Below are 25,338 nucleotides of genomic sequence, written 5' to 3'. Positions count from 1 at the left end.
GATTGATTCAGACTGACGATTGAAGGGGCGGAGAAGAGCAAAAGATGCCTCAGAGCTTCAGTTTAATAACAATAGCAGAAATCACCAGTCATTGGTAAAATAAACTGGAAGCTGAGCATCAAAATGTGTGCACATTTAAGTAGTAACAAGGGCCCCTGAAGGTTCATGGTTCGCATGTTGGATCACTGGATCTCAGATTATCTGATCTGAACATATTAACCGTCACAGAATCAAAGTTTAAATCTCTTCAATCTGACCACAGAGTAGAGTGCAGGGGGTCGAACGAAAAACCGCTAACCCGAAATATAATGTGCTTCAATAATGACCTAAGGTAACTTGTGTTTTTCTGAACACCAAAACATATTTATAAATCAAAGGGTAACTTTGGAAAATGGTTACAACCGTGTTTTCCGCTAGAATGTTAAACTGTGGGGAAATTGGGTAAGCTCACGTTTTTTAACCACTTCCCTCTCATGTACACAAACACACACACATGCACACAATAAATATATAAAGATGAGTGATTTAAAGTATAACACCAGTGTTGAAGCCAAAGCCACCTAAACAGAGTCATGACCACAACTTTGAGGGTTGAGACTAAGTCGAAGCAGAGACCAGCGGGCGCATCGCCCTGCAAACGATCCACATTCCTAGAAACAAATGAAGATTCCCATTCATTCAGCTCTCATTGTCGTATATACTGTTTGTGTGTGTCTGTATCACAGTTCCAAGAGAAATCTCTTTAAAATTAAAAGCGATGCTTAACCAGAGACCAGTGACGGGTATTGGCTGGAGTGAACGACATAGTCTTGGGTACCACCAAAATGATTTAACAAGTTGCGCCCACTAATGAATCAAAATGTGGGAACAATTTAATTAAATGTAGATAACTGCTAAATTGCAAATTGGTTAATTGTGGTCTCAATATTTCAATTTATTTCTCTATGGCCCCTGGTGAGCTCATTGATGCAATCATAATTAGATTCCACTGATGATAAACAAACATAAAAACAATTGAATGATCTGTGAAAAGATCTTCCGTCCGCCTGCAAGGCCCAACACAATAAGACGCAACACTGCATGAACTTAGTCACACAAACTTTCCCCTGTGCACCCTACTTATATGCACAAACACACGGTCTCTGAAGGCACATTGGAGATCAGTATCACAGCACCTGCTGGAGGCCAATTGGCTGAGAGCAGAAAAAGGAGCGAGAGTGAAACGCAGCGCTGACAAACCACACGCCGCCTTCCCTTTTAAAATAGTACAATGTTCAGGTGATCAGCGCTCTTCGGTGGTTTGTGTAGCAGACCGTCTGCTGGTAACTCAGCGCGCACACACACACACACACACACACACCAACCATCATTTTTTATTTATTTAACTGGCACCAGACTTTTAACTTGGAGTCTGTGTATAACTGCAACGTATTAGAGTCTTATTGTACTAGTATATCAAGTATTGCGCAATACAAACAGACCCAGCGGATGTCATTTGGTCCATGCGGTTCACTCGTGACCACTCTGCTCACCTGGGATCCCTAAATGAACCACCTCAGAACAAGTGGCTGAGACAAAGTAAACACACCCACCAATATTATGGTTACATGAGTTGCACTGTATCAGCTACAGTGTCGTACAATCAATATATTACAGGTGTGTGAAGGATGGATTAGTGGCAATATCTCTCGCGATCATGCAGATGGTTTGTGACGTTCATGAACACTTTCTATGACGCCAAATCACATGAGAGTACGGTTATTATACTCCTAATCTAAATCTGAAAATAGTTTGAGCACATGGTATAATTTGGTATATTATCAGTAATCAAGACTGTAAAAAGATCCCACCCACACGGACACCTGTTGCATCATATGCAAAAGCCTCGACACATGGACGAAACCGGGTGAACTTACACAACGATGCGGCGGTTAAGGAACCAGTATTTGCGCTGGTGTCGATCAAAGCCGACTGGCAGCTGCCGAATGAACGGTTTGCTCCTCTGCGCTTCCGGGATGCAGTCGGCCACGCCGGGTACCTTGTGGGCCACACACACCTCACACTGCCACTCGTCCTCCGGCACTTCCTGCAGAGGCGGCTTCACACACTCCAGATGGTAAACGGCTGAGCACGTCTCACAGCACAGCAGGTCGCCGAGGCGGTGGCATACCCTGCAGTGGTCGTCGTAGGCGACCACGCCTTCCGACATTAGCTCCTCGCGGGCGATGTTGGTCGCCAGGAACTGGTCCACCAAAAACTGGAGAACTTTGATTTTGCTTTCGAGCGGTTCGAACGGGTAATCCTCGCACTCCTGCAGAGGCAGAATGTGCCGGTACTCCGGGTCGCTCTCGCAGTACGCCCGCACCACCTCCGGCCAGGTCATACCGTCCACGAAATACAAAGTGGAGTTCACAGAGTCCTTCACGTCTGTGGGGCCGAACGTGGTGTTAGAGGTGTCCTCCTCTCTGAGAATAGCTTTGAGCAAGGAGATGTGGGTCTCTGCCAACAGCGTGCACTGCTCCTGGCTGGCCACCGCCGCACAGAAGTCCTCGAAGCGGAACGGCGAGAGCCGCAGCACCGAGCCGAAGTTGCGGAGGACCTCGTAGACGGCCGACACGTTGAGGAGCTGTGAGGTAGGAACCTGAAGGTCCTCAGAGGACTTGGGAAGCTCCATGGAGGGAATGTCCTTTGCCTCGAAGATGGGGGACTGCGGTCGCAACGCCCGGCTCTTTCTCCTACCTGCAAGAAGTGTGGGCAGGTTGGGAGTGAGACAAAGGAGGCAAAAAAGAGAATTAAGAGCAAATAGGACAATCTTTGTTTTATGTCGCCAACAGATGTTGACGTGGTAACTGTTAGCTGATAAAATGAGTAGAGGTCAAGACAGTGTATTTTAAAGGCCAATGAAGAGCCAATAGTGTTGCATTAGATTGTTAAAAAGTTACGAGGGGCTTTTTAACAGTTGTCTCGATCTTCAGAAGTTAATCATGTGCTCGCAGATAGTTCCTGCAAAAAGGATCTCTTATTATGTGCGACCGAGCAGCCATCAGCCACCGTCTATTACGGCGCGATACAGAAGAGTCAAACTGTTATCGCATGAGGAAAAAAAATCCATTTATACGGCTGCTTTTTGCTCTACTGTGTAATTGATGCTTTTGGTTCAGCATATTTACTGTACTTTGAACATAGGAACATGTCGAAGAATGCATTTGTATATAATACGAATGGCTCAGTGACACGTGCTCCTGATCCTGAGACGGACTGTATGGTTTTGACCTGGTGATCACTGTATACTTATTTAATCTGTTGCTATGCACTAATCAGCAGAATACTACACCCCTGGTGGGCCAGTCTAGCACTGTCATTTATTAGGAGGAAAGGTTTGGAAAGGACAGAGGATGTCATATGCGGTACAGATTGGATTTTATTGATTTGATTTGGGATGTTGGCTGATATAATAAAACAAATCCGACTTGCCTTGACTTAAAAGCCTTTTGGCATTTTCAAGCTTATTATTGTAGACATTGCTGCATTTATTTTTTCTAAAGGAGACCACAAGAAAAATCCTTCAAGTTGTACCACTTCATCCATACTGCACGTTCATTGAAAAGAAAGCAGTACAGAGGAGTAACTGGAGATTTATACATTTATAAATGTATCTGTATTAGATTTAGCATTACGGGGTAAATAGATAAACAATAACGGGATTATGCGACAGAACTGCAAGCTTCACAACGGGTGACAGCTGGGGAATAACCAGTGACAGGAGTCAGGTGGAAGTAAAAGTGCTACGTGTAAGGGTGAGCTGTGCGTTTTGTTTAAAAAGATCCAACAGCATGTGTCCTTTCTGGGTGTGTTCCAATGTCCCCACAAGGTGAAATAGTATATCTTAATACATAGTATTTCAAGTACAGAACGCCAACATGCCAAGAGGTCCTAATGCATCATGTCGATTTTGCAGCATGCTTTTAAGCCATTATCAACCACAACCCTCTGACAGGTCAAATTGATTGAGCGAACGGATGGATGACAGTTGGGGGCCAATTTGGAGAGTGAACACGGAGGGATGGCGGTTCACTGACAGCTATTACATATATTGAATAAACGAGAGTTCACGATGCAATGTTATGATAAAGTAGTAGGTCCCAATTGCATGTAACAGTATGACCTGTGCAAGGACAGCGACATACTAAACGTATTTTAAAAAACATTTGTGGTTTGGCATGGCAGGAAAAGCGCCAAAATCTACACAGCAGCAATTCACAATGAGGACGGAGGGAAAGGTTTTCCTATCCATTCATTTAAAAAAAAAAAAAAAGATAAAATATATAATTCCAGATATTAGGGGTCCTTTGCTGAAAAAGTCGAATATAACCTCTGGTCTATTCAACTGGTCTTACGTAAAAGACCCCTCGCAATTGGCTGCCATGTTCACATGTCTTCATAAATACCATTGCAAGTGAGAAGTATGCGAGTAATCCCTGAACCACATAAATGTCATCGAAGCCTGATCACAGAGCAGGGAAGTTTAATACGGTGAACAAATAAAGAAAATACAATCCGCAGTCACTTTAAAAAAAAATACTTTTTTGTTTCAAACAACTAATGAAAATATGATGCAAATATAGTAAAAGTCACAAAGCAAACCAGTCTCATCCTCGTAATGCGCGGGAATTCATTGTACATCACATAAAAGTTGTTAATTGATTTCGGCAGGTAGCACTTCATTAACACGGCTCTCCATCAGTGGTTGCTAACCTGATAAACAGTGGGGTAACTATGGTAACGGCTATTCGCGTAATAATGTAACGAGTTGCTGTTGGACCACATGTCTCGCTTGTAAACAAACGCCTGTCAAACTCATCTAACGACGATATGCAACAAAATGACTTAGAAATCGAGCTGGACGTGGTGTTAAAAGGCGTGATGATTATGCATAGATTGCTACATTTATTAATTAAACGGGTCACATTTTAAATGTTCGTACAAATCTGTAGAGAAAGTAGAAGTGCGAACTGTTAATCCGAGTGGGAAACAATGTTTATAACTACGTGTGATGACGGATCAGTTTGACAGAATAAAGTGCACTTCCTGTTCTGTGCATAACTAACATAATAAGTAGAAATGTTGAATGAATGATAGGGACCGTATTTATCACACGTACGGCTAAATCCAGTTTCTCCATGTCTACGGAAACACGTTAAATATAGCGCGCTAGAGTAAAAAAATTAAAAAAAAGTATAAATTATGCAATGTAAATTGACAACAAAAAGGTGCTGATCCGACAAAAAGTCCAAAACACGAGAGCCGGTTGAAGCGTGGAGCCGATCCGTAAACCAGCGGCCAGCGGAGCACACGGTAAACAAAGGCCCGTTTCTGACTGCAAGCTCCATTTTGAACAATGCGCCTTGGTTTCTGTACTGAGCGAAAATAAAAATAAAACGCACACGACAAAGCTGCAAAGCGGCCGCGCCGGAGTGCGTGCACCTGCAAACAAACGTACCTGGGGTGCTACCGAGCGTGCTGTGACTCCTAAAACTACTCTCCGTGCAGTAGCTGGCATCATCATCATCCGCCAGTTCCTCCAGATAGTCCGATTCGTTTCCCAGGGCCTCCTCCTCCTCGAGATCGGACGAAGGGTTGTCGTTCATTAGTTCGTCGTCGTCTGACCTGTAGCTTAAATTATCGTCCTCCTCGTCGCTGTTGTCGTCGTAGACCACTTTGGTCTGAGGCCGCCTCACGCCGCCTCTCCCGCCGCGGCTGCCTCTCGACCCCCTGCCTCTCGACCTGCCTCCTCTGCCCCGCGATGCCGCCGCCACCGCCGCGGTGGTGGTGGTGGTGGTGCTGTTGGCGGCGGCGGCGGTGGTGATTGAGGCTCCAACTTTCCTGCGGCCCCGGGTCGAATGAAAGTTCTCTCGACCGGAGATTTCTGTATCCACTTCCGCGGAGCCGGAGCCGCAAACGCCGCCGCTTGCGCCCCTTCCCCGGCCGCGTCCCCTGCCTCTTCCCCGCCCACGCGTCCCTCTACTCCTGCTGCCCCTGGAGCCGCGGACTGGCCCGGGCGATCCTTCCCGCATCGCGGCTGCTTGTTTGGGCGGCCTTCCTCGTCTCCCCCTCATTGTGGGAGAGAGTCTTTTCTGTTCCGCTTCAATCTCGGAGCTCGGGTAAGCCACGCACTCCAGAGAAACGCGGGGGAGAAGGAGCCCAGCGGGTCCGGAGACGGTTCCCGACGAGTCTTCGCCAAGCCCCGGTCTCAATTTCAGGGCGGAAAGCTCAAACTGAATGGCCGGTGTCCCGCTCTGGGTCGCCTGCAGACGCCATTTTTCTTCTCAGCTCTCCCTCCGTTGAAAACACAGCAGGCCCCAGATCTGCGTCAAGCTAACGGGGGACAGCGCCGCTTGTACCGGAAGTAGCGCGTGTTTCCCCACCAAACTAAAGTCCCGGTGAGCGGATCGGCACGTGAAAGCCAGACGCGCGGAGCGCAACGCGAATGTGAAACCAGGTCACATCCGCCATTCTTTGTCAGTCCAGCCGTTGCATTGTCGAAATGTGCGCGTTAAACGCGTTCGTTTTAAACGTGCTCGTTGTGACAGATCGGAACGCGTGTTTGTTACCTTTTAACTTGACACTGGCGGGCCTGAGTACGCGAGGTCACGTGACTCACTATTCCACACCAGACGCGATCGCCCTGCTAGTTCACGAGACGAGTTAAACCGTGCGAACGCTTTAAGCCACTTGTTTCGCACTGGCGGGTTTTGGCGGGTTTTAATCACAGGTGGGTCGAGTGTATTTAGTGAAACATCATCGTTCGTTATCGGCCATGTCGACATCGTCGTCAGGCGAGAAAGAGAAGAGTATATCCGACATTTAGCTTTATAACATGAACCTAAATTCATCATAAAAAGTAAATGGCAGACACGTCTAATTTAGAATGACATCCATATGGAAAAGGGCTGTACATTTGTTTAGACAGATGCATTTCATATTACTTAAAAATGACCTGACGAAGAAATACCCTGGAATCTGGCTCATTTCCATTAATTCGAGCCAGTTCTGTTCAAGTTATATCGTAGAAATTATGTTGAAACGTGTTGAAATGTTATTGGAGCGATGCGAAGACCTCCGATATAATCATAACAGTGTTGTAATTTAGCCAGTTACGTTTGGGTCAAACAAAAAATAGTTAGGCCTGCAATTGCATCAAACTTTACTTTCGCCAAAAGCTTCTGGTTTGAATTTATGCGTTTGGTAAATTAACATTACGATTAGATTTCCTTTTTCAATATGGCAACTGCAACAAGTAACTGCACAGAAGGAAAGCACCGGCTTTGGGTGCATAGCTAGTTCAACAAAAAAAAATGCAATAAATCCCCGCAGATAAAAACTAATATAGATTCATATCTATATTAGTTTTAGGTATGACTGTACCTGCAACTATATTGATGTACTATTTCCCTGTCTTAGCCATCAGTTGTCGTGGCCGAGTGGTTAAGGCGATGGACTAGAAATCCATTGGGGTCTCCCCGCGCAGGTTCGAATCCTGCCGACAACGAACTTCCTTTTGGTGAGTAAGTCGTATAACAGACAACAGAGCTTTAGTTAATGCGCCCGCTGCACCACGTTGAAATGCCACTGCATCGTAAGAGCAACTGGAAGCCTTATGCCTCTTTATTTTCTTGAACTAGTGTTTCAGTAGGGCCTCTTGTGAGTTTACTTCCTTTCTTATGGCTCCTTATAGGCCTCTCAGCAAAATCAAATGTTTCCCGATCTCCACAGTATGGCACGGTCGCAGGAGTGTTTTTCCACAGAAAAGTACAATAACATACCCTGTTTGCATTATAAAATAACACCAGTGAGTGAAAGCCATGCAAAAACCATGGCGATCACCTCCAACGTCAATGCATCCCACGCTACTTCACACGTATTTGATCGAGGATTGAGGCACATTTAGTCAAAAAACTCACAGAAGGGATCAACGTGTTCTCTTATTAGGTTTGTATTAAGGATAATGATCCTGTGGAAAACCCATTACAAATGTTACAGCTGACAAAGACATTCATTGAGTCATGCTATGATTACGACAATTATTAAGTTTGTCATTGAGCAGACGATTTATTTATGCAATGTTTAACTTACACCAAAAATTCTACAGCAAAAGTTATATATGTTTAAGTCTGATGACTAGCCTTTATTTCCAAAAAGTACTTTTTACATATTACCATTTGGGACAAGTTTACAACGCTAGCTTGGAAAGACAAAAAATGCTCATTGATTTATTAAAAAGGTTACACATTCTAAAACAGCTCAATGATTTCAATGGAGTATTGTCCAACGTCCCTCTTCCACGCCATCTTATCGAGCTCTTGGAGGCTTCCCTCGATCTTCCCAAGCTCAGAAACGAATCTCACCTGAGGACACAAGACGTCTTCGTTATTGTCTTTCCCAGAAAACATTACATCTGAAAAGTTTTCTTGTAATACTCTGTATGTTGTTGCCATGCTCAACCAAACACCCGTTCCCCGTCATATATAAAAGATGACTGACAGGAATCGCGGCCCCGTGTCGCCTCATCACTTTATCCACATGTGTGTACAATTGTCACTTCCTACATATGTTCTTTAGTTTAAAAAAATAAAATAAATAAACCTGGTCTTCGACCACCAAATTCTAATTGGTTGATCCTTGAGTACAGATTAACGTTTGTGCCAAAGTTGACAAAATTCCTGTGAGAATTTCCAACAAAATGTTTATTGGTAGTTATTGTATCTGCTCCATTAAACTGTTCATGTTCTATTTTACATGTAACCAGCTGCAACGCATAGAACAAGGAAAACTATTGGTTACCTGAGACTTTACAAATCTGTGGAGATTCAGCAATAAGTCCTTGACATCCGGAGTCATCACCAGCACTGTGAAATGGGCGTCCAACAGCAAGCCCATCCAATCCATGACCTGCAATCACACAGTCATTTCACTCCTTTCAGATGGGAACGTCTGCGTTGTACCGTTCCACCTTTAGTGTACAACCTCCTCACAATTCTGACAAAAAACTAAAAAACTATAGTTGCTTTTTTTTAATCATATTTCCAGTTTGTTACATATTAAAGTATATTCAAAATGTGAGTCTGACTTGCATAGTATTTGGATCTGAGTGACTGGATTTCACCAGTCTGCGAAATATTCATTTTTCTGCCTCTAGACTGATCACTTAATCTGTCCGGCTGTGACAGAAGACAGTGGGACAGTGACACAGACCTGAGTCAGGCTCGGGGATCTCAATCCTTGCGTCGGTTTGCAAGCATCGTGGGAAAATTTGAGGTAAACGAACTGCAGGTACTGGAGGAAAAGCTGATTGGACGAGAAAGAACATTGAACGTTATAGATGCATTCTGTGAAAGCATCCACACTTGGTGTTATAAAAATGTGCAATGGGTTAGATGCCGTTTACTCACAACAACATCCTGGGAGGAGAGATCTTTTAGATGAGGAAGCAGGAAAGAGTCAAAGTAGGCCGTCTGCAGGATCTCATTTCTATAAAGCCCGAGTTAAGATCTCATACACAGCAAAAAATAAATCCTTGAGGACAAACGGTCTGTGTTTACGACATTTAACTGTAACATGTAACTTATTCCTGGTAAACAACATGTGGATGGGGGCGCTGAGTCGCAGCTGTTGTATGATAAATAAACAACATTTGACAGCATTGTGCAAATATTGGATCAGAGAAGGCGTGCACTGGCAGGATACAGTAGAACTGCTTTATGTAATCCCACTGGACACATCTGTTCTGCTGCAGAGGCCTTCTCATTGTCTCGTTGTGCTGTGGCGCCACCTTCGGCGAGGTTGTCTGAACGGTCCTCTTCGTCGGCGAGGCTGAAACCGTTCAACCCCGCCTCGTGCTCTTGAGCAATCAGGGCTTCCATGAAGAAGACACTGTCAGGCTCCAGGTTCACCTTCGCTGCATCAACATCTGACATGCTGAAACACAACACAGTTAATTTTGTGTCTGATACACAGTCAGGCTAATAAACAAAAATATGTTACTTTAGTAGTTAATAAAGGACCTTGTGGCAGATCAGTACGAGGTTGTGCACTTTGGAACAATCAGTTTTACCTGATGAAGACTTTAAGGCAAGCACAGGTGACAACTTCAGGAATGTCAGGGAAGAACTGCAAGCAGAGCTGACACAGAAAGTAGTCCTTCCTCTCCAGGGCCAGGAGCACAAGGTCAGGACACACACTGTTGAATGTTATGATGGCACATTTTTCCAATCAACAGAAATAACACTCATCAAGGGAAACTGCCACACACACACACACACACACACGTTAAAAGAGTGCCATCGCCCCAATTTCATTGCCTTTGCTTACTGACCTGTGGCAGAGGTACCGAGTGTGCACCAGCTGCACCAGGCTGCTGGGGGTGTAGAAGGCTGGATCGCTCAGGCTGCGGGACACCAGGGTCGATGCCAGCTGCCCGACGGAGGTCTGCAGGTCCTGGGTGTCGGTCCGTGACAGGAGGAGCTGCACCTCTCTCTGGATCTCTTCTACTGGCGCGGTCTGCATGAGTAGATTAAAAACTGATTCATTCAACATTTTTATTATAAAGTGTTTTGCCAGAGAGCCAAGAATGAATTGTATTCTCACCTTGATTAACTCCAAGACTTGGTCATTTGTTAAACTCTGTGCAGATTGGCTTTTACGGTTTGTTCTCTGTATGGAAAGAGGCCACGGAGGATACCACAGGACAGTTACTGAGCCATTACCAAACAATGTCACGTTCAGCAAAAAATGTTATCAGTCATTCAGGGTTAGCCAGCTGTTGGTATTGAGAAACACTTAAATTCAGGGTTACAGAGTGTGGGATGAATGCAGCAGCAGTTTAGGCAGCGGTCGTCTAGTCTGTAATGTGACGTCAACAAACCGTCTTCCTGGTCTCCGCGGTTCTCGAGGGGTGAGCTTTCTCCTCGTGCAGGAGGGTATTCCAGGATGGTACCGAAGTGGGAGCTTTGGACTCTGTTGCAGTGAGAAAAGAACAGTGCACTGAGTGAAAAACTAATTAATGTCACAGCTTCATTGAGAACACAATGTTGCAATATTATCTATTTTAGCCTAAAAAAGGTTTTTGTATTAGTGCATAATTGTTCTAGCTCACCGTCTTTCTTGACCTGCCTCTGTTTTCCCAGTGCCGAGGCCAGCGAAGATTTGGGGCAATCGTATGGAATCACAGAGAAGGTTTTTCCATGTGGAATGAATAACTTGTTCCAAAAACTCCACAACTAGACGAAAGATAAAAAGAGAGGGGATACAAACACAAGTTAAAGTTAACACAGGTTATCAGTGATAGTATGGACTTGCACAACGAGTCAAGATTAAGAATGTGGGCTGCTATAAAGTTGTGAGGAGGGGCAGTGAGACCATTCACGGTGGAGAGCAGACAACGCTCTACCAAAGTCATACAGTCCTCCATCAGCACCCAGCAGCTGGAAGGACAGGGAACCTTGGCCTCCAGTAATAAGGACAGCGAGGGAAGCTCGACCTACCTGGCCGTAGATTTTACCCGCCATCTCTTTTCCTGCCTGAAGGGTTTGGAAATTGGTATTCCAGATACACAGGAAGTCTGAAAAGTCAAAGACAGAGAGCCGCTCAAGTTTCACACGCTTGTCAGATACTGGAGTCAGTGCAGAGGAAGACTGGCGAGAATTATTGTCATCGTTTAATGTCTGCATGAGCAAATAACCATCTGCTATCACTTTGCAAACCAGCTAGATGCTCATACATCTAGCTGGTTTGCACTCTTCATTTGAGGCCACGTGATTAAAAACGCACTTACCTTTGCCAGACCCGGCCGACGGGTGCGGAACCCCCACAACCGCTACATGGGCTTCATCCAACTCCTGAGCCGACGCAGCCTGCAGGAGGCCCTCACCGACGGGAAGGCTCAGCAGCAGGCTGCGAGGCAGCGGGAGGGCCTGGGCCCCCTCCTCAGGCACCGGGGCCCGCACGGAGACCACACTCTCGTATACATGACCGTTGGGGTCTGGATGGAAGGAGAACAATGGGGCAGGAAAAAAAACAACAACACAAAATTGTTAAACTAACAACACCTATTGCACATGTGATGCATGTAACAGCCGGTGTTTGCGCACCACAACATGTAACTTCAAATAAACCTAGAAATTATTAATTTTAAGTTTAATTAATGTGCAAGTTAAATAAAACTTGTCGCTGCAATTTTTGAGTAGTGAAACGCTGTAAGGCTAGAGTGGAAACTATAAACAAAAACAGTACCGCCTTTAAACAGACTCCACAGTAATAAGAAGGATCTGTATGCAGCAGGACAAGACGTTTGGCGTTGGAAGCGTTTCGGCTATCGCCTGACAATAAGCTCTTTATTGGCTTGACATTTTCAACTGGCTACTTGTGAAACAATCCTGTCGTACACAGCATCTCTCGACTCCATTCTCGCATCTCAACTTGCTATTCCAACTGTAAACAATGAGCGGTGCAAAGAAAAGGAAGTCAGTGAAATTAGCCTGCGCAGTCAAACACTGACGCTAAAAATATTGTCACAGGAAACTCAAGACTTACAGAGATAAAGCAGGCGGATGTGTTTATCCCTGTAGGAGACAGAGAAGCTGAGTGGGGAAAGACCGGGCTCCTCCCGCTCCAGATGGTACCTCTGCAGGCTGTTGGGATTCAGTCTTTGCAGGTACAGGAAGTGATCTCCTTTCTGCAGTAGAAGATTGACATCCAAGAAAACAGGTCTTTATACATACCAATAACAAAGAGTCAACAAATAAATAGAAGAAAATAAATGAGTTATTGGTATAAAAAATGAAATACATGGCATTCACATGGATTTCCACACAGGCACAGGAGTGCACCCTGCAATTTAACCTGATTTATTTTTACAGCCAAGTATAACAGTTGCCAAAAAATGAACAATTCTAACAATGAACAATTAAAATGATGTTACCTGTTCGGTTGTGAAGATGACAAACTGCTGGGACTCGGTTACTATGTTGGTGCTCCAACTAAAGAAAAAAAAGGAACAATCATTGACACTCTACAAGTGAAGCTGCAGCACAGAACGACTTAACCGCCAATACATATTGTTGAAATGCAATCACTATGAATCCAGACCATAACCCAAAAGGCTTTACAGGCGCTTAAGGCAACGTGATACGGACCTAATGGCCTCTTCTGGTGACAGGACTTCCTCGATGGGCTGCTGGGGAGCAGAAAGTAAGGAGTCCAGGAGCCTCACAGCTCCTCTGTGGAACAGGACCACAGGGTCCCCTCCGGCCACACAGTGGACCCTCCAGACATCTGATGACACCTGGGGAGAATTTATAGACAGGAGAGGGAATGAGGACCCAGATTGGACCGATGTGGCTCAGGTTGTAATTGCAGCGACCTCGCTGAAGAACAATGTCCAAATGGAGCTGATCCAGGCGGCCACCAACAAGTCATCATCCCACAATTGTACGATTCATCACTAGTCACCCCTCCGTACGACAACGTGCCTTTAACCTTGGATCACTTCTGCTGCGTTCAAACAACACGTTGTACAAACTAGTTTACGTACGGTTGCTTTGAAGGCCTTATCCAAGATGATGTCGTCTTCCTTCCAAATTCTGATCACCTTAATAAAAAATAAAGGGACATTATTTTGCGACCGTGTCAGGCAGAGGACAGCAACACCTAGAGCCCAAACAAATGACAAGGTGAATAACAATTTGGTTTATTAATCCAGGACCACATCAATTAGTAAGATAAAACCTTTAATTTAGGACACACTGTAGTGAATAACTAATCATGTGGACATTGTCAACAGAAAAATTGGCATGAGATGAAAAAGAAACGTTTCATTACCTGTTATCTTATACTACAATAAAGAAACTGCCTTAGAATTGATTCATTTACCCCAATTTCAATCAACATAGTGAGTGAGCGGTGTTCCTGTACAGAAGCTGCTCAACGCAAACAATAACAACAACAACAACGCGGTGCCACAACAAGAATGAATGAAAGTCTACCTTTCTGTCCGACACCGCCACGTATTCCTGCGTCCGTGCGTTGTACACTGCTGCACCGGTCAGTGTGTGTCCTTGTTTCACCGTCCAGCAGCTCAGTGGCTTCTGGTCTGAAACCTGGCACAATCACGGGCACACAACAGATGCATTAATGAGGAGGAAAAAGAGGCAACAGGTAAATGGGTCTTTTCGTGAGGAGCAGCGCGTTAGATAAACACACGCTCTGAGCGTAGTGACGTAAGCAGCGAGCGGTGTGCGTCTCGTGGGACACAGCGACCCGCTAGCTAACTAATTCGCCTGTTTAAGGACGCCGCCGTGCTGTTTACAACAGCCCAGCACACACAGGCGCATTCAAGAAGGAGTCAGTACTACCACGGTTAACTAGAGAAACGTGTGTTTTCTGTTTTGTTAGTTTCCGACGCACTGCCCGTGAGCAGACGAGGATGCCAACACGAGTTGAACAGGTCGCGCGTATCAGCTGGTTAGGGGAGCCCCCTCCAAACAAATGTTTCACGTTACCTTGTACAGCGTGACGCATCTGGTTGAGTCGGTGACAACGACATGGTCGCTATCTCTCTCCGCTTCGACGCCCTGAATACCTGAATTTGGGCGATTTTGAGCTGGGGCAAGTCCGCGCAACGTGTATCCCGCATAGAGCGCGGCCATGCTGGACGAGAAGAGAGCGGACAACTCGTCGGATCTCGCGAGAACTCACGAATGTTTTTTTCAGCGGCCAGCGGTGTTCTGTCGAGTTGCGTATGCCCGCCGTGGTACCCGCACGTCGCGGGAGCGCGCACGGCGTGGAGCGAAAACTACAGGACAGAAACTGTGATTTATACGACAGTAATGTTTAAAAACCTTATGAACTAATTTGTTGGTTTAACCAATAGGTATTAATTACATGAATATGGACGATGTATTGCTATTACTAGATGTATTTCTCATAAGAGAAAACTACTTATTTTGCTTGTGTGTGCTATTAATCAATTAAACCGTGGGGTTGGCACACATGGCCATGCAGCATTGCCTCGGTATGAGATGAATGGACAACGCTAGCTGTGCATCAATCGTGGGCTACGTTGTGTAAGGCTCAATATTGTTATATAACCTACCCAATATATAGTTGTTTAACTTTTTGTCATTGCTTTGTTGAGACAAACACATCCTTTATTATGCATTTATAAGCAAGTTAGCTCACATTGAACAGAGCCGTATTATGGTCATTTAGTTTGCACATAGAAACAGTTAGTTATGCTTTTTAAAGTTAAAGTTAAAGCCTGAAACATATATCATTATCCACTAATGAAGTACAAGAACCGTACTATGCATTGTCCCATTGTCTCATTTAATGCATTTTGATTTCATTCCTTGTATAGTCAAATTATTTATTTTTAATTACAGAAAATGTTAATTCAAAGTGAGTTTACAATGGCAGGTAGAAAATCATCTTGACCAGAGACTTGTTGTGAAGGAACCTTTGAGAGTATCTTACAATATAGTGCTTGCTGGCACCACTGTACTAAAACAATTAAGCAAATGTGAGGTACGTGTTGGTAAGAGTTTTAGGTATGATGTGATATACTTGGGTGAGACAGCCTCCAGGCAAGATAAAGGGGAATAACAATTTAACAATTCTGAATACTGAAGGATAAAAAGCTGTGTTTTCTCACATTCAGAGGCCTGCAAATCTGTTTGTGGCTTTTTATTTAAAGCCTGAACAGGCTGCACAAAAACACAAGAATAACGAAATGGAAGTAGTTTAATAATAATCAGATGAGATGGGAGCTCGCACTGTTTCAGCACTGTTTCATTTCTGATGGAAGTGAACTTGATTGTAGTTTATAATGAATGGCGCTGGGCTCTAGAAAACACACACAGACACACACACACACACACACAGAACAGTTTAGAATACACTTGCCATAATAGAGGAAAATATCCATATTAATCAGAATGTTAAGAAATACAAAATACGCTAAATGTGGCTATTGAGTGATATGTCGTGACAAATTTCTTACGCTCAAAGCATTCAGGGATTTTGAGTTTTCCTTCGATGCACTGGGTTGACACTGCATAACCACATTGCCTGTCCATGTCCATACAGTAGAATGAGATAATCTCATTGTGTAAAACTCGGTTAGGATTTAGGTCTTCAATCCAGATTTTCTTTTCTTTGTATAATATCCTTGCTCTCTCTACACCGACACGGCAAGGAGCTGTAAGTGACAAGACAATGGAATCATTGACAACAAATAAGCCCCGGTCACAGTTGGCAAAAACATAAATCCAAATTCAGCAACAAGCAGGTCATCAGTTCTTCACCTATCGATATCACCCAAGAACTTCGGCCATACCCAGAATTTGTATCGCACAGTAACGGTGTTATCGGTTGCAGCCCTACCTTTGCAGGATGGCTTTTTAGACCAATTTCCATCTTGATTACAAACAATCTGGAAGTTTCCATCGAGTACGTAGTCTTCATTGCAGCCATATCTGACCGTTTCCTTGTAGTCGTAGTCTCTCTCTTCGTTGCTTGACAGAAAGCCCATGTCAATGTTCTCGGGTGCAGGGCAGGTCACCACTGCAACGGGGATACGAGAAGGTGTGTTTGCTACTGTATGTTTCATATTTTTTACCAGTTGTCTGCTAATCCTCCCGGTGTGTATTAAGCATTTCCCCTGGGGATGGTGAACACCAGATGGTGGTGCTATTGCATCTAACTTGTTAATAGTGTGTATTTTCTGCTCAACGTCTCTCAGCATCACCATGCTTGTTGAAGTGGGACAATTGGTTCAAAACACGTTTTCCGTTAAATCAGCAAATACTTCTTATCACAGCAGCTGTTGCTCTTAAACATCTGTACCTCGGCATTCAGGTGCTTTGGTCCATTCGCCGCTGACAGTGCACTCTCCTCTCGCGCTGCCAAACAGCACGTACGGCGGCAGACACGTGTACGTCCCTTTCAAGCCGTAATAAGTGGTGTTCCCTCTGATCCTCTTGTCATAAATGATCTTCCCAAACTGTGGGATCGGTGCGAGACCACAAGTCACAGCTACAGGAGAAGAGACAGAAAATGTTCAATTCATATGTGTAATGCCTGCTTGCGTTGTGTTTGTTATGCAGGAATATATACATATATCATTGTATCTGTTTGCATTTAAAGCAGGGCATATTGATGGATAGCTTAGAGATACCAAGTCAAAACCTGTTTTTCACTGATTTATGGGAAGAGAATTATTCCATTGTCTGCCTTGCAAGGTCACAAAAATCAGTTCTTATTCTTATTCTAATTTATTTTCCTAGCCTCGCACAAGGAAGCTCTGGTTTACATACGCTTGCACTGTGGCACTGGTGTGCTCCATTCTCCGTTGGAAAGACACGTTGCAGAACGGTTTCCAGTCAAGGTGTACCTGTGCAGAGCAGTCAGACCATTCAGTCAGTTCATATTTCAAACGGAAACAAAAAACACATGATGCTTGTCTTGTGTGTGTAGGATTCAGGGCCATCTAGCAGCCAAAGGGAATGATTGAACTCTGAACCAGGCTCTGGTTCTGGGCGACATGGTGGCCGGTTTCTCACAAAGGACCCGCTGTGTATGTAACTCTGTTTGTTGTGTGTGCTGATGCTCAAAATGATCAAAACTCTGAACTCAAAAGCACATGATGATGATGTTGATGTGTAAGCCTCAGAACACAAAAGAGGTCTACACAATGTTCGGCTAAATAGTTTATTCTTCTTATTCCCTTTCAAATAAATCTGAATGGTGCCTCACAGTGTGCAGACTGACCAAGCGCTTTACTATGTAGACTTGCATATGTTGGTAAGCAGAATATATATATAATAACATGCTTGCACTTTAAATGCCAGAAAATCTCTACTTGGCACGTGGCCGCAATTTGCATTTTCTAAAATACCACAAGTGTATTGAGGGGAGCAAGGTGGCTGAGGGAGCACACGAGGAAATTACACAGCAGGTTTTTGTTTTACCCTTCGTTACACGTATAGTTAATGGTACTCTGGAACATAATATCCTCGTAGTACGATTCTCCATTAGACAGAGAGTCAGGATAGGGACAGCGTTTGGCTGCAGGAAGGAAAAGAGTACAAACAACCTGCTTAAAAGGAAGTAATGCCATTCAGTTATTCTGCAAACATAGAAACACAAGTACAACTAATATTACAGGACATTATGTAAAATTGTTCAAATGCTTAATCAAATTCTCCCAGAAATGTACCAGAGCACTGACTTTTTTCAATGCTAAATCTGATATGATCCTAGTAAAATTGCATTGAAGTGCATACATTTGACCCAAAGTTCCCATTAGAATAATGGGGACCTACGTGAGCACATTAATCTGGTTTTCGTCCATTCTCCACTGATACCGCAGACAATCTTCCGAGGGCCAAGCTCCGGGCTGTATCCCTGTTTACAGGACAGCGTTAACTCCACACCGGGGCTGAAGTACCTTTGGAGTCCATCCTTCTCAATGTTGTCAGCCAGCTCAGGCCTGAGACACACTGCAAACACAAGTGGATTTAATGATCACGTACAGAAGAACATTCCAAAAGAATAAAATGATCCAAATTCAAAACACGGCAAGCTGATGAACATCAACACCTCAGGTATTCATTCAGTATTCAGGCGGATCTTTGAAGCCACGTGTGTGTCTCATGCGCTGAGCATACAATGGAAGGAATGTGTGTGTGTGTGTGTGTGTGTTTAGTTATAAATTCAACAGTTTTGTTGTATAATTATAATGTGGTTTTCTGTTCACAGCAAGATATGAACATTGAAGCAAGAGCAAGATATACGTACTTATTCTGATAGTGTAACTCGCTTGTGGGCTTTACTTAGTCTACAACACATTTATGTCAACTATTCAAACACACAGCACGACTGGCAACACTGGCGACAGAAACTTCCATCCATCCATCCATCGTCATCAAACCGCTTATCCTGCACACAGGGTCGCGGGGGGGCTGGAGTCCATCCCAGCCAACTTCGGGCAATAGACAGGGTACATCCTGGATTGGTCGCCAGCCAATCGCAGGGCTACACAGAGACACACAACCATTCACACTCACATCCACACACCTACGGGCAATTTAAAGTCCCCAATTAACCTGATCCCCAGAGCATGTCTTTGGACTGTGGGAGGAAGCCGGAGAACCCGAAGAGAACCCACGCAGACTCCACACAGAAAGGCCACTGGGCGGAGTTGAACCCAGGACCTTCTTGCTGTGAGGCGCCAGTGCTAACCACCACGCCACCCCAGAGCAGAAACTTACATTAAAAAAAAAGTTCTGTGCAAGTGTTTTATAACAAAAAAACATAAAAATCTGTCACCGTTACAACATTTTGAAGAAACCATCGCAAACAACAGATCAAATGACATAATTGTATGTCTCCAAAACTCAACATGTTCATTACTAAGCAAATGATTTTAAATCCGTTTCACATCACCTAAGGCTAAACGCGTGCGAATAGCAAAGTAACGTGTGAATGCATGCAGTTTGAGCCGCGTGATGTTTAAGAAAGTAAGAAACAAAAACTAATACCATTGTCTGATGCAGCGGTGGGGAAATATAGGAATGGAAACAGAAGAATCAGCGCCAGCGGGCGTTCCATCCTTTGAAGAAATGTACGGACGCTCCTCTGTTCTTTACTGTGGTCTCTGCTCCAAACACTGTGAGTCTCTGTCCCCACGGTCACTGCTGTTTGCGCTGCTCTCAAAGTAAACAGATAAGAGCGGCGTTAAGTAACTGCTCACTGGAATCCTTGTTTTGTCTTTTTTTTTTTTTTTTTACCAAAACAGATTTTTGGACGTGAAATGCTCCAGCAGAGGTCATATTATCAAACTCATTTAGCTGTTGCACAAATCCTATTACCGAGCAGAGATGCATAAAATTATTATAATCTGATTCGTGGTAATAAGGGTGTGAGAAATGTCCCTTTCAAACTCCACCATTGATACTCAGGACGTGCTTGATGCTCAAAACTAAAACGCCTTTGGCATCAAAGGCAATTGACAATGCAGCACAAACATAGAGTTACAGGAGTCTTTGGTTTAACATTGGAGAAGGAAATAAGATCCAGCTGAAACGTACAAAGCCTCGCGCTATGAACACGCATGCACACAAGCTTCTTCACTTCATCAGTTATAACAAGCCCCTCTGTGGGTTGCTCATACTTTGATATCCCCTGTTAGTGGTTAGGGTCTGTTCCAGCTTGTGAGGGGGATCAGATTCACATTAGATCCATATATTAACAAGATGTGAGTTTGTATCAAACCTCCCTGTAAATGATGTAGACTCTTGGATGCACAGAGGTTATATCTTCTATTTTCTTTTTTGTAACCACAGTACTGCATGTTGCAGTATCTACTGCTATGCACCAGTGGATGGAACTCAGACACGTCTTTTCATTATTTTATTACCAATTGTTGGGGGAAAATTGTTGAGCCTGCGTGGGGTGAGGCTCTCGGGAATGTGACCTTTGATGTGAGCCGGTGACTTAAGGCAGTCCAGGGTGAGATAAGACACAGATGAAACCATACGTGCCCTGACTGACGTTTTAGATGTTGTTGATTGTCTGGGTCCATAAAGGGAGGGTCACAGAGTCACCCCTACATCATCTGGTACTTTTCCAACACTCCTCTTTGAGGGGTGGGCTGTCCTGTCCTGAGGCACCACAAACCTCTCTGAAGTGTATATAAGCTCCTGTTCTCCTCTTCAACTTTGTCAGATCTTCCTGCTCCTTTTGGGGGAAGGAACATCTGTCCCTTTTCAGCTGAATTGTAGTCATTTGACTTCTGTCTGTGCTTACGACTTGTGCTGATGATTTCTGTATTCTTTATCTTTTTTCTATATTCTAGTTAGTAATGAATACTTAATCACAAAGCAAGCTCAAGATACTTTTGATTTCTCACATGGGCTAAATCCACAAATTTCCACCACACCAATAACTGGAAAAAAGGTGACGCATGTCTCATGTCGCATGTCATAGTATTGGTCCAGTCATTCATATTCCCTTAGTGCATATGTAGTTTCAGGTCATCCTGTTTAGAGTTATGCAGGTCTTGCAGATGGGGAGGCAGCACACATTGTGATTTCTGATGGAAGAGATTTGGCTCTTAAGGTGTACTCCACCTTGCCCGGCTCTACATGCGAGAAAAAGAAAGAGAAATCATGGGCATCACCAAATACATGTAACCAGTTCAGAGTGAATACTGTATTCCTTGCTGTTGAACAGTGTATTTAGTACAGTATATATACACCTGATTATTAAACATCACAGTTTAATCTAGCATTACAAACCAGTTGGTTAAAGGTTTTGTGTCTGCTGTGTTCATGGGGCTTAAATATAAAACCCTTTGAATGCATCATTATTTCTAATCAGCTTCCAAACCTCAACGGGTGGAACTAGAGCGTTTCAAATCCAATGAAGCAGTCGAGGTCTCACCCTCAAAGCACTCCGGGATGGGAAGCGTCCCATCGTTACAGGTGCTGACAGCAGTGTAGCCGCACCTCTCTTCTCTGTTCAGACAATAGAAGCCAACGTGTTCTCCATGGAGGACTCGGTTGGGTTTCAGGTCCGCAATCCAGAGCTTCTTGGCATTGTAGAAGATACGGCCTCTTTTGATGCCAACTGCGCAGGGAGCTGGATGGGAAAAGCTAACTTTAAGGAACCCAGAGGTTTGAGACTTTCAGCCTGTGCATGAATTATTGTGGTTTACTATCCGGCTAGTGATTGATAATCCTAAATACATGAAAGTACTTTCCAAGGTCTGATTTCCAGATGACTCACCCCTGCAAACTGGCTTGGCAGACCAGTTTCCTGTGTTTTGGCACCGTATCTCAACCTCTCCATCCATTGTGTAATGGTCATTGCAGGCGTACTTGACCGTCTCCTTGTAGCCGTGTCGTCTAATCACAGCAAAGGTGACGAAGCCGTTTGGGATGCCCTTTGGGGCGGCGCAGCTCACCTCTGGGGCCACCAGAAAGGTGGAGGAGGAGGCGTCATTCGCTGGTTAAAAAGTACGGTCAAAAAAAACCCATAGAGAAGAGTTTCACGTCTGCAGTACCTCGGCACACCGGCGGCTCTGTTGTACTTCCATCAGCCATGCAGGATCCCCTCTCGAAACTTGGAGCCATGCGCGGGTTACACTCGTAGGTCCAGCCTTGTCCGTACACAGTGGTGCTGCCAGTAAATGGCTTGTCATAGGCGATCCTTCCATCTCTGGGTGGCTTGGGCAGCGGACAGTTCACGGCTGTAAGGAGAAAAGCGATCGCGGTAGAACGCCGCTGATTTTCCCCTTTGTGAGCCTTTTCAGGTGCAATACACGACATTCATGCTCTGCTCACAGTCAAAAATGAAGACGGTAGCTGTGTTGTCAAAATATTCTCACTCAGTAAATAAACAAGTACATAAATAAACAAACAGTAGTCCGGGTTCTTTAAGATTAAGATTAAAGAAAATACTTTGTATGTTTGCAACCATCTCCACTGCTGTACCTTTGCAGAGAGGCGGTGGATTGCTCCATGTTGCATCATGTAGACACCTGCTCTCATTGGCGCCTAGCATGACGTACCTGCCAAAGTTCATTCTCATATATGACACTGTAAACACACTGTGAGAAGATCTTTTTATGAATCGCAAAGGGCCCTCTCACCCGGCATCACATGTGTAGTTAAGCACACTCTTGAATGGAGCTTCCGTCCTCCCCTTTGCTAATGGCTGCAGAGGTCGAGGGATTGGGCACATCTTGGCTGCAGAAGAGATCGTTTAATATGATTGTAAATGAACACATCATCAAAGCAACCAACACATGAGTCAATGGCATATTTTTTAAAGTAAGACAATGGGATTAAATCAGACCATATTTTACTGAGATATCCCTGTACTTTGAAAAAAACTGCCAAAAACCCTTATTATATGTTTTTTATATTCTGAATAACTGAGAAAATCAAATCGACTATCCTTCAAAAATTTAGTTTTTTGCATTTGGAGCGGTCATGTGTCACGGTCGTCGGTGGAGGAGATATGTAGCTCGACATCATGAAGTGAAATGAATGCACGTTGGAATTTTTTTTATTGTTTGCGATCACCGAACGGAAAAGTAATCTTCTTTTCTCGCCTTCCTCACACCTTCTACTTTAGGACTGTAACAATTTACAGCTGTTCTAGCATTGCACTGCTGCAACGCTCTACACAGGGGGACAAACACTGCATTGTTACGATGGAGAACAGTGCACGTCCAACACCCCGGCCAACTCACGGGAGCATGCCAGGTCTGACTGTGTCCATTCTCCTGTTGCGGTGCAGGTCATCCTTCGAGGGGTCGCTGTCGAAGGCAAATACCCCCTTTCACAGGCGGGGGTCAGCTCCTCTCCAACCTCATACACGCGTTTCAGGGTCGACTGTTCGATGCCATCGGAGACAAAAGGACGTCCACATACTGGAACAGAAATGACATTCAACAAAACTCTGCACACTTTTGATACCTTTGATGCAATCTTGTACAAAAGATACCACACACAAGAAAACTCAAAAAGATAGAGGACTAGTGATTAAAAGTCAAACAGGAATGCTTGCAACATGACGAAAAGGAGTCAATTTGTGCCCAAAGACCAATAACGCAATCATCCCGTTCTATTTACCGCTCTTGGATGTTACAGTTGTGTGTAAAGCCGCTTGGCAAAGCACCAGCAGAGCCAACGCCAGGGCCATCGTCTCGGGAGTGAAGTCTCCTCTGTGGGGCCAGCTGTGCAGCTGAATAAACGGTCCCCTGATAGCAGGCTGCATTCTCCAATCAGAGGCCAGAGGCCTCCCATTGATTGAGCCCAAAGGTCTTAACTCCAGCATATTTGCCCAGCGGTGGTCAATAACCTTGATTTGGTCCAAAAAGCCAGCGGCATGATATTTTAACTCATATATAACTCACGTGGGAGAAAATGCAAAGACAATGGACTCATTGATATTTACAGAGTTACAGGTTTAAAGAAAGTTTAAGAAGGGAAGGTAGTCCGCTTAAAAAAAAGACTGTGACCTTGAGAACCGTAACCGCTGAAATGAAGCAATACCTAACAAGGTCGCAGGATTTGAACAGGAATACTACTACTTTTGGTTCCACGAGGAAGACACCCTTCATTAGTTGAATTGAATGCACATCATGTCACTGACAGATAAAAGCTCTTCTCTGAAGTGATGGATGTTTTCAATGAACTTGAGCCTAATTTGTCTAATATTTGTCAAATATTCTAATATTTGTCTTTCGCATTAGAAGGATTGAGATGGTTGCTGCTCTGCTGGTCAGTGAACCACAGGGATTGGTAAAGTTTTAGAGATAGAAAGCAAGGCTCAAGAGGTGGGAAGCTGTGCGAAAGCTGTGAGAAATCCCTCCAAGTGGTCAAGAACTGCATTCCAGCCCAAACACCGTCCCCCTTAAGCAGTGTGAGCAAAGAATCTGCACAATAAAGCATATTGTTATTATTATTAGAGATTAAATGGAAACTAAAACCATCTGGTTTTCTACACAGCGTTGTTTGTGACCATGTCAAATGATGCAGGATACAATTGATTTTTGGCGAAAGCAAAGTCTTAGATGTAAAAATCTCTTGCACAATAGCTCTACAGTGGTAAACTTCCTATTATCCCACATTTTCACAATCTATTAAACAGGAAGAGGGTTCTATATCAACTAGAAGGCTGCGCTCCATAGTGTCACACCGCGGTGAAATTGTCTGTTGTTTTACTCTGTGGGGCATTTTGTCTTGTCATTTACGGTTTTATTTTGAAATAATAACTCCTCTCGTTTCAGGTCACTTACCCTTCCTCATGTGTCACCAGTCTGATTGTCTTTCCTGATTCCTGATTGTGTCCACCTGTTCCCCATTCCCCTCCATGTGTATTAATAGTCTGCGTCTCCCTTTGTCCTGTGCCAGTGTGTCGTCATTACCCATGTGTTCTACCTCGTTCTGCCACGTCACAGGTTCCTTTTTGTTGTTATTCAGGATCTTCGATCGGCCCAGTGCCTTCACCTCCACGCAGGTTGTTTTTGGTTTTGCTTAAGTTTTGTATTCCTAGGTTAGATGCAACATTAATCTTTCATAGTTCTTTGTTTTTCCTCCGGAAGGAGTGATTTTGTTTTTGGGACGTTGCCTCCGTCTAAAAGAGTGCGTTTGTTATTTTGATAAGATTAAAAGTTTTTTTTGTTTTCCTCCTAGAGCGGAGTGATTTTGTTTTTGATAGTTTTATAGCCACACTTCTTCCTGGTTTATTTTATCGGAAGAAGTGTGACCT

The 25,338-nt window shown here is 44.2% G+C and overlaps 4 protein-coding genes, 1 long non-coding RNA gene and 1 other non-coding gene across 12 annotated transcripts in view; 2 read left to right on the top strand and 4 right to left on the bottom strand.

Moving 5' to 3' along the window:
- LOC120825378 (nucleosome-remodeling factor subunit BPTF-like) overlaps positions 1 to 7,350 on the bottom strand; it is a 38,479-nt gene extending 31,129 nt beyond the window's left edge. For all 6 annotated transcript variants that reach the window (XM_040186975.2, XM_078080525.1, XM_078080527.1 and 3 more), the window contains exons 1-2: positions 5,501 to 7,350; positions 1,917 to 2,739 (exon numbers count right to left, since the gene is read on the bottom strand). In XM_040186975.2, coding sequence (XP_040042909.2) covers positions 1,917 to 2,739; positions 5,501 to 6,116 — 1,439 coding nt within the window. In that variant the 5' untranslated portion in view covers positions 6,117 to 7,350. The remainder of the gene's footprint in view (positions 1 to 1,916; positions 2,740 to 5,500) is intronic.
- On the top strand, positions 6,678 to 9,345 carry LOC144383360 (uncharacterized). Its single transcript, XR_013450722.1, has 3 exons — positions 6,678 to 6,772; positions 7,462 to 7,561; positions 9,197 to 9,345. It is a non-coding gene; the product is annotated as an uncharacterized LOC144383360 (long non-coding RNA).
- Positions 7,468 to 7,549, top strand: trnas-aga (transfer RNA serine (anticodon AGA)). Its single transcript has one exon. It is a non-coding gene; the product is annotated as a tRNA-Ser (tRNA).
- nol11 (nucleolar protein 11) lies at positions 7,977 to 14,827 on the bottom strand. The gene is made up of 18 exons (XM_040186976.2): positions 14,556 to 14,827; positions 14,040 to 14,153; positions 13,589 to 13,645; positions 13,191 to 13,339; positions 12,977 to 13,034; positions 12,589 to 12,730; positions 11,831 to 12,037; positions 11,541 to 11,617; positions 11,153 to 11,276; positions 10,922 to 11,013; positions 10,645 to 10,710; positions 10,373 to 10,557; positions 10,112 to 10,237; positions 9,745 to 9,975; positions 9,450 to 9,528; positions 9,253 to 9,345; positions 8,842 to 8,949; positions 7,977 to 8,405 (listed from the first exon to the last, which is right to left on the bottom strand). Exons 1-18 carry the CDS (start codon positions 14,700 to 14,702, stop codon positions 8,292 to 8,294), a joined length of 2,169 nt encoding a protein of 722 aa, XP_040042910.2. The 5' UTR covers positions 14,703 to 14,827; the 3' UTR covers positions 7,977 to 8,291.
- A 535-nt stretch (positions 14,828 to 15,362) lies between these two features.
- On the bottom strand, positions 15,363 to 19,824 carry LOC120825382 (beta-2-glycoprotein 1). The gene is made up of 8 exons (XM_040186980.2): positions 19,596 to 19,824; positions 18,378 to 18,554; positions 18,024 to 18,120; positions 17,370 to 17,446; positions 16,900 to 17,088; positions 16,438 to 16,617; positions 16,055 to 16,252; positions 15,363 to 15,897 (listed from the first exon to the last, which is right to left on the bottom strand). Exons 1-8 carry the CDS (start codon positions 19,663 to 19,665, stop codon positions 15,833 to 15,835), a joined length of 1,053 nt encoding a protein of 350 aa, XP_040042914.2. The 5' UTR covers positions 19,666 to 19,824; the 3' UTR covers positions 15,363 to 15,832.
- A 1,169-nt stretch (positions 19,825 to 20,993) lies between these two features.
- On the bottom strand, positions 20,994 to 24,979 carry LOC120825381 (beta-2-glycoprotein 1). Of its 2 annotated transcripts, none has more exons than XM_078080529.1 (8): positions 24,866 to 24,979; positions 23,315 to 23,494; positions 22,709 to 22,805; positions 22,551 to 22,627; positions 22,121 to 22,306; positions 21,844 to 22,023; positions 21,499 to 21,696; positions 20,994 to 21,196 (listed from the first exon to the last, which is right to left on the bottom strand). In XM_078080529.1, exons 1-8 carry the CDS (start codon positions 24,873 to 24,875, stop codon positions 21,105 to 21,107), a joined length of 1,020 nt encoding a protein of 339 aa, XP_077936655.1. In that variant the 5' UTR covers positions 24,876 to 24,979; the 3' UTR covers positions 20,994 to 21,104. The 2 variants fall into 2 exon arrangements, with proteins under 2 accessions (XP_077936655.1, XP_040042913.2); XM_040186979.2 differs by lacking the exon at positions 24,866 to 24,979 and adding an exon at positions 23,697 to 23,891.
- Between the last annotated feature and the right edge of the window lie 359 nt (positions 24,980 to 25,338).

The sequence above is a fragment of the Gasterosteus aculeatus genome, chromosome 9 (genome assembly GCF_964276395.1).
Source record: "Gasterosteus aculeatus chromosome 9, fGasAcu3.hap1.1, whole genome shotgun sequence".
Taxonomy (NCBI): Eukaryota; Metazoa; Chordata; class Actinopteri; order Perciformes; family Gasterosteidae; genus Gasterosteus; species Gasterosteus aculeatus.
This window is presented reverse-complemented; position numbering and strand designations above follow the sequence as displayed.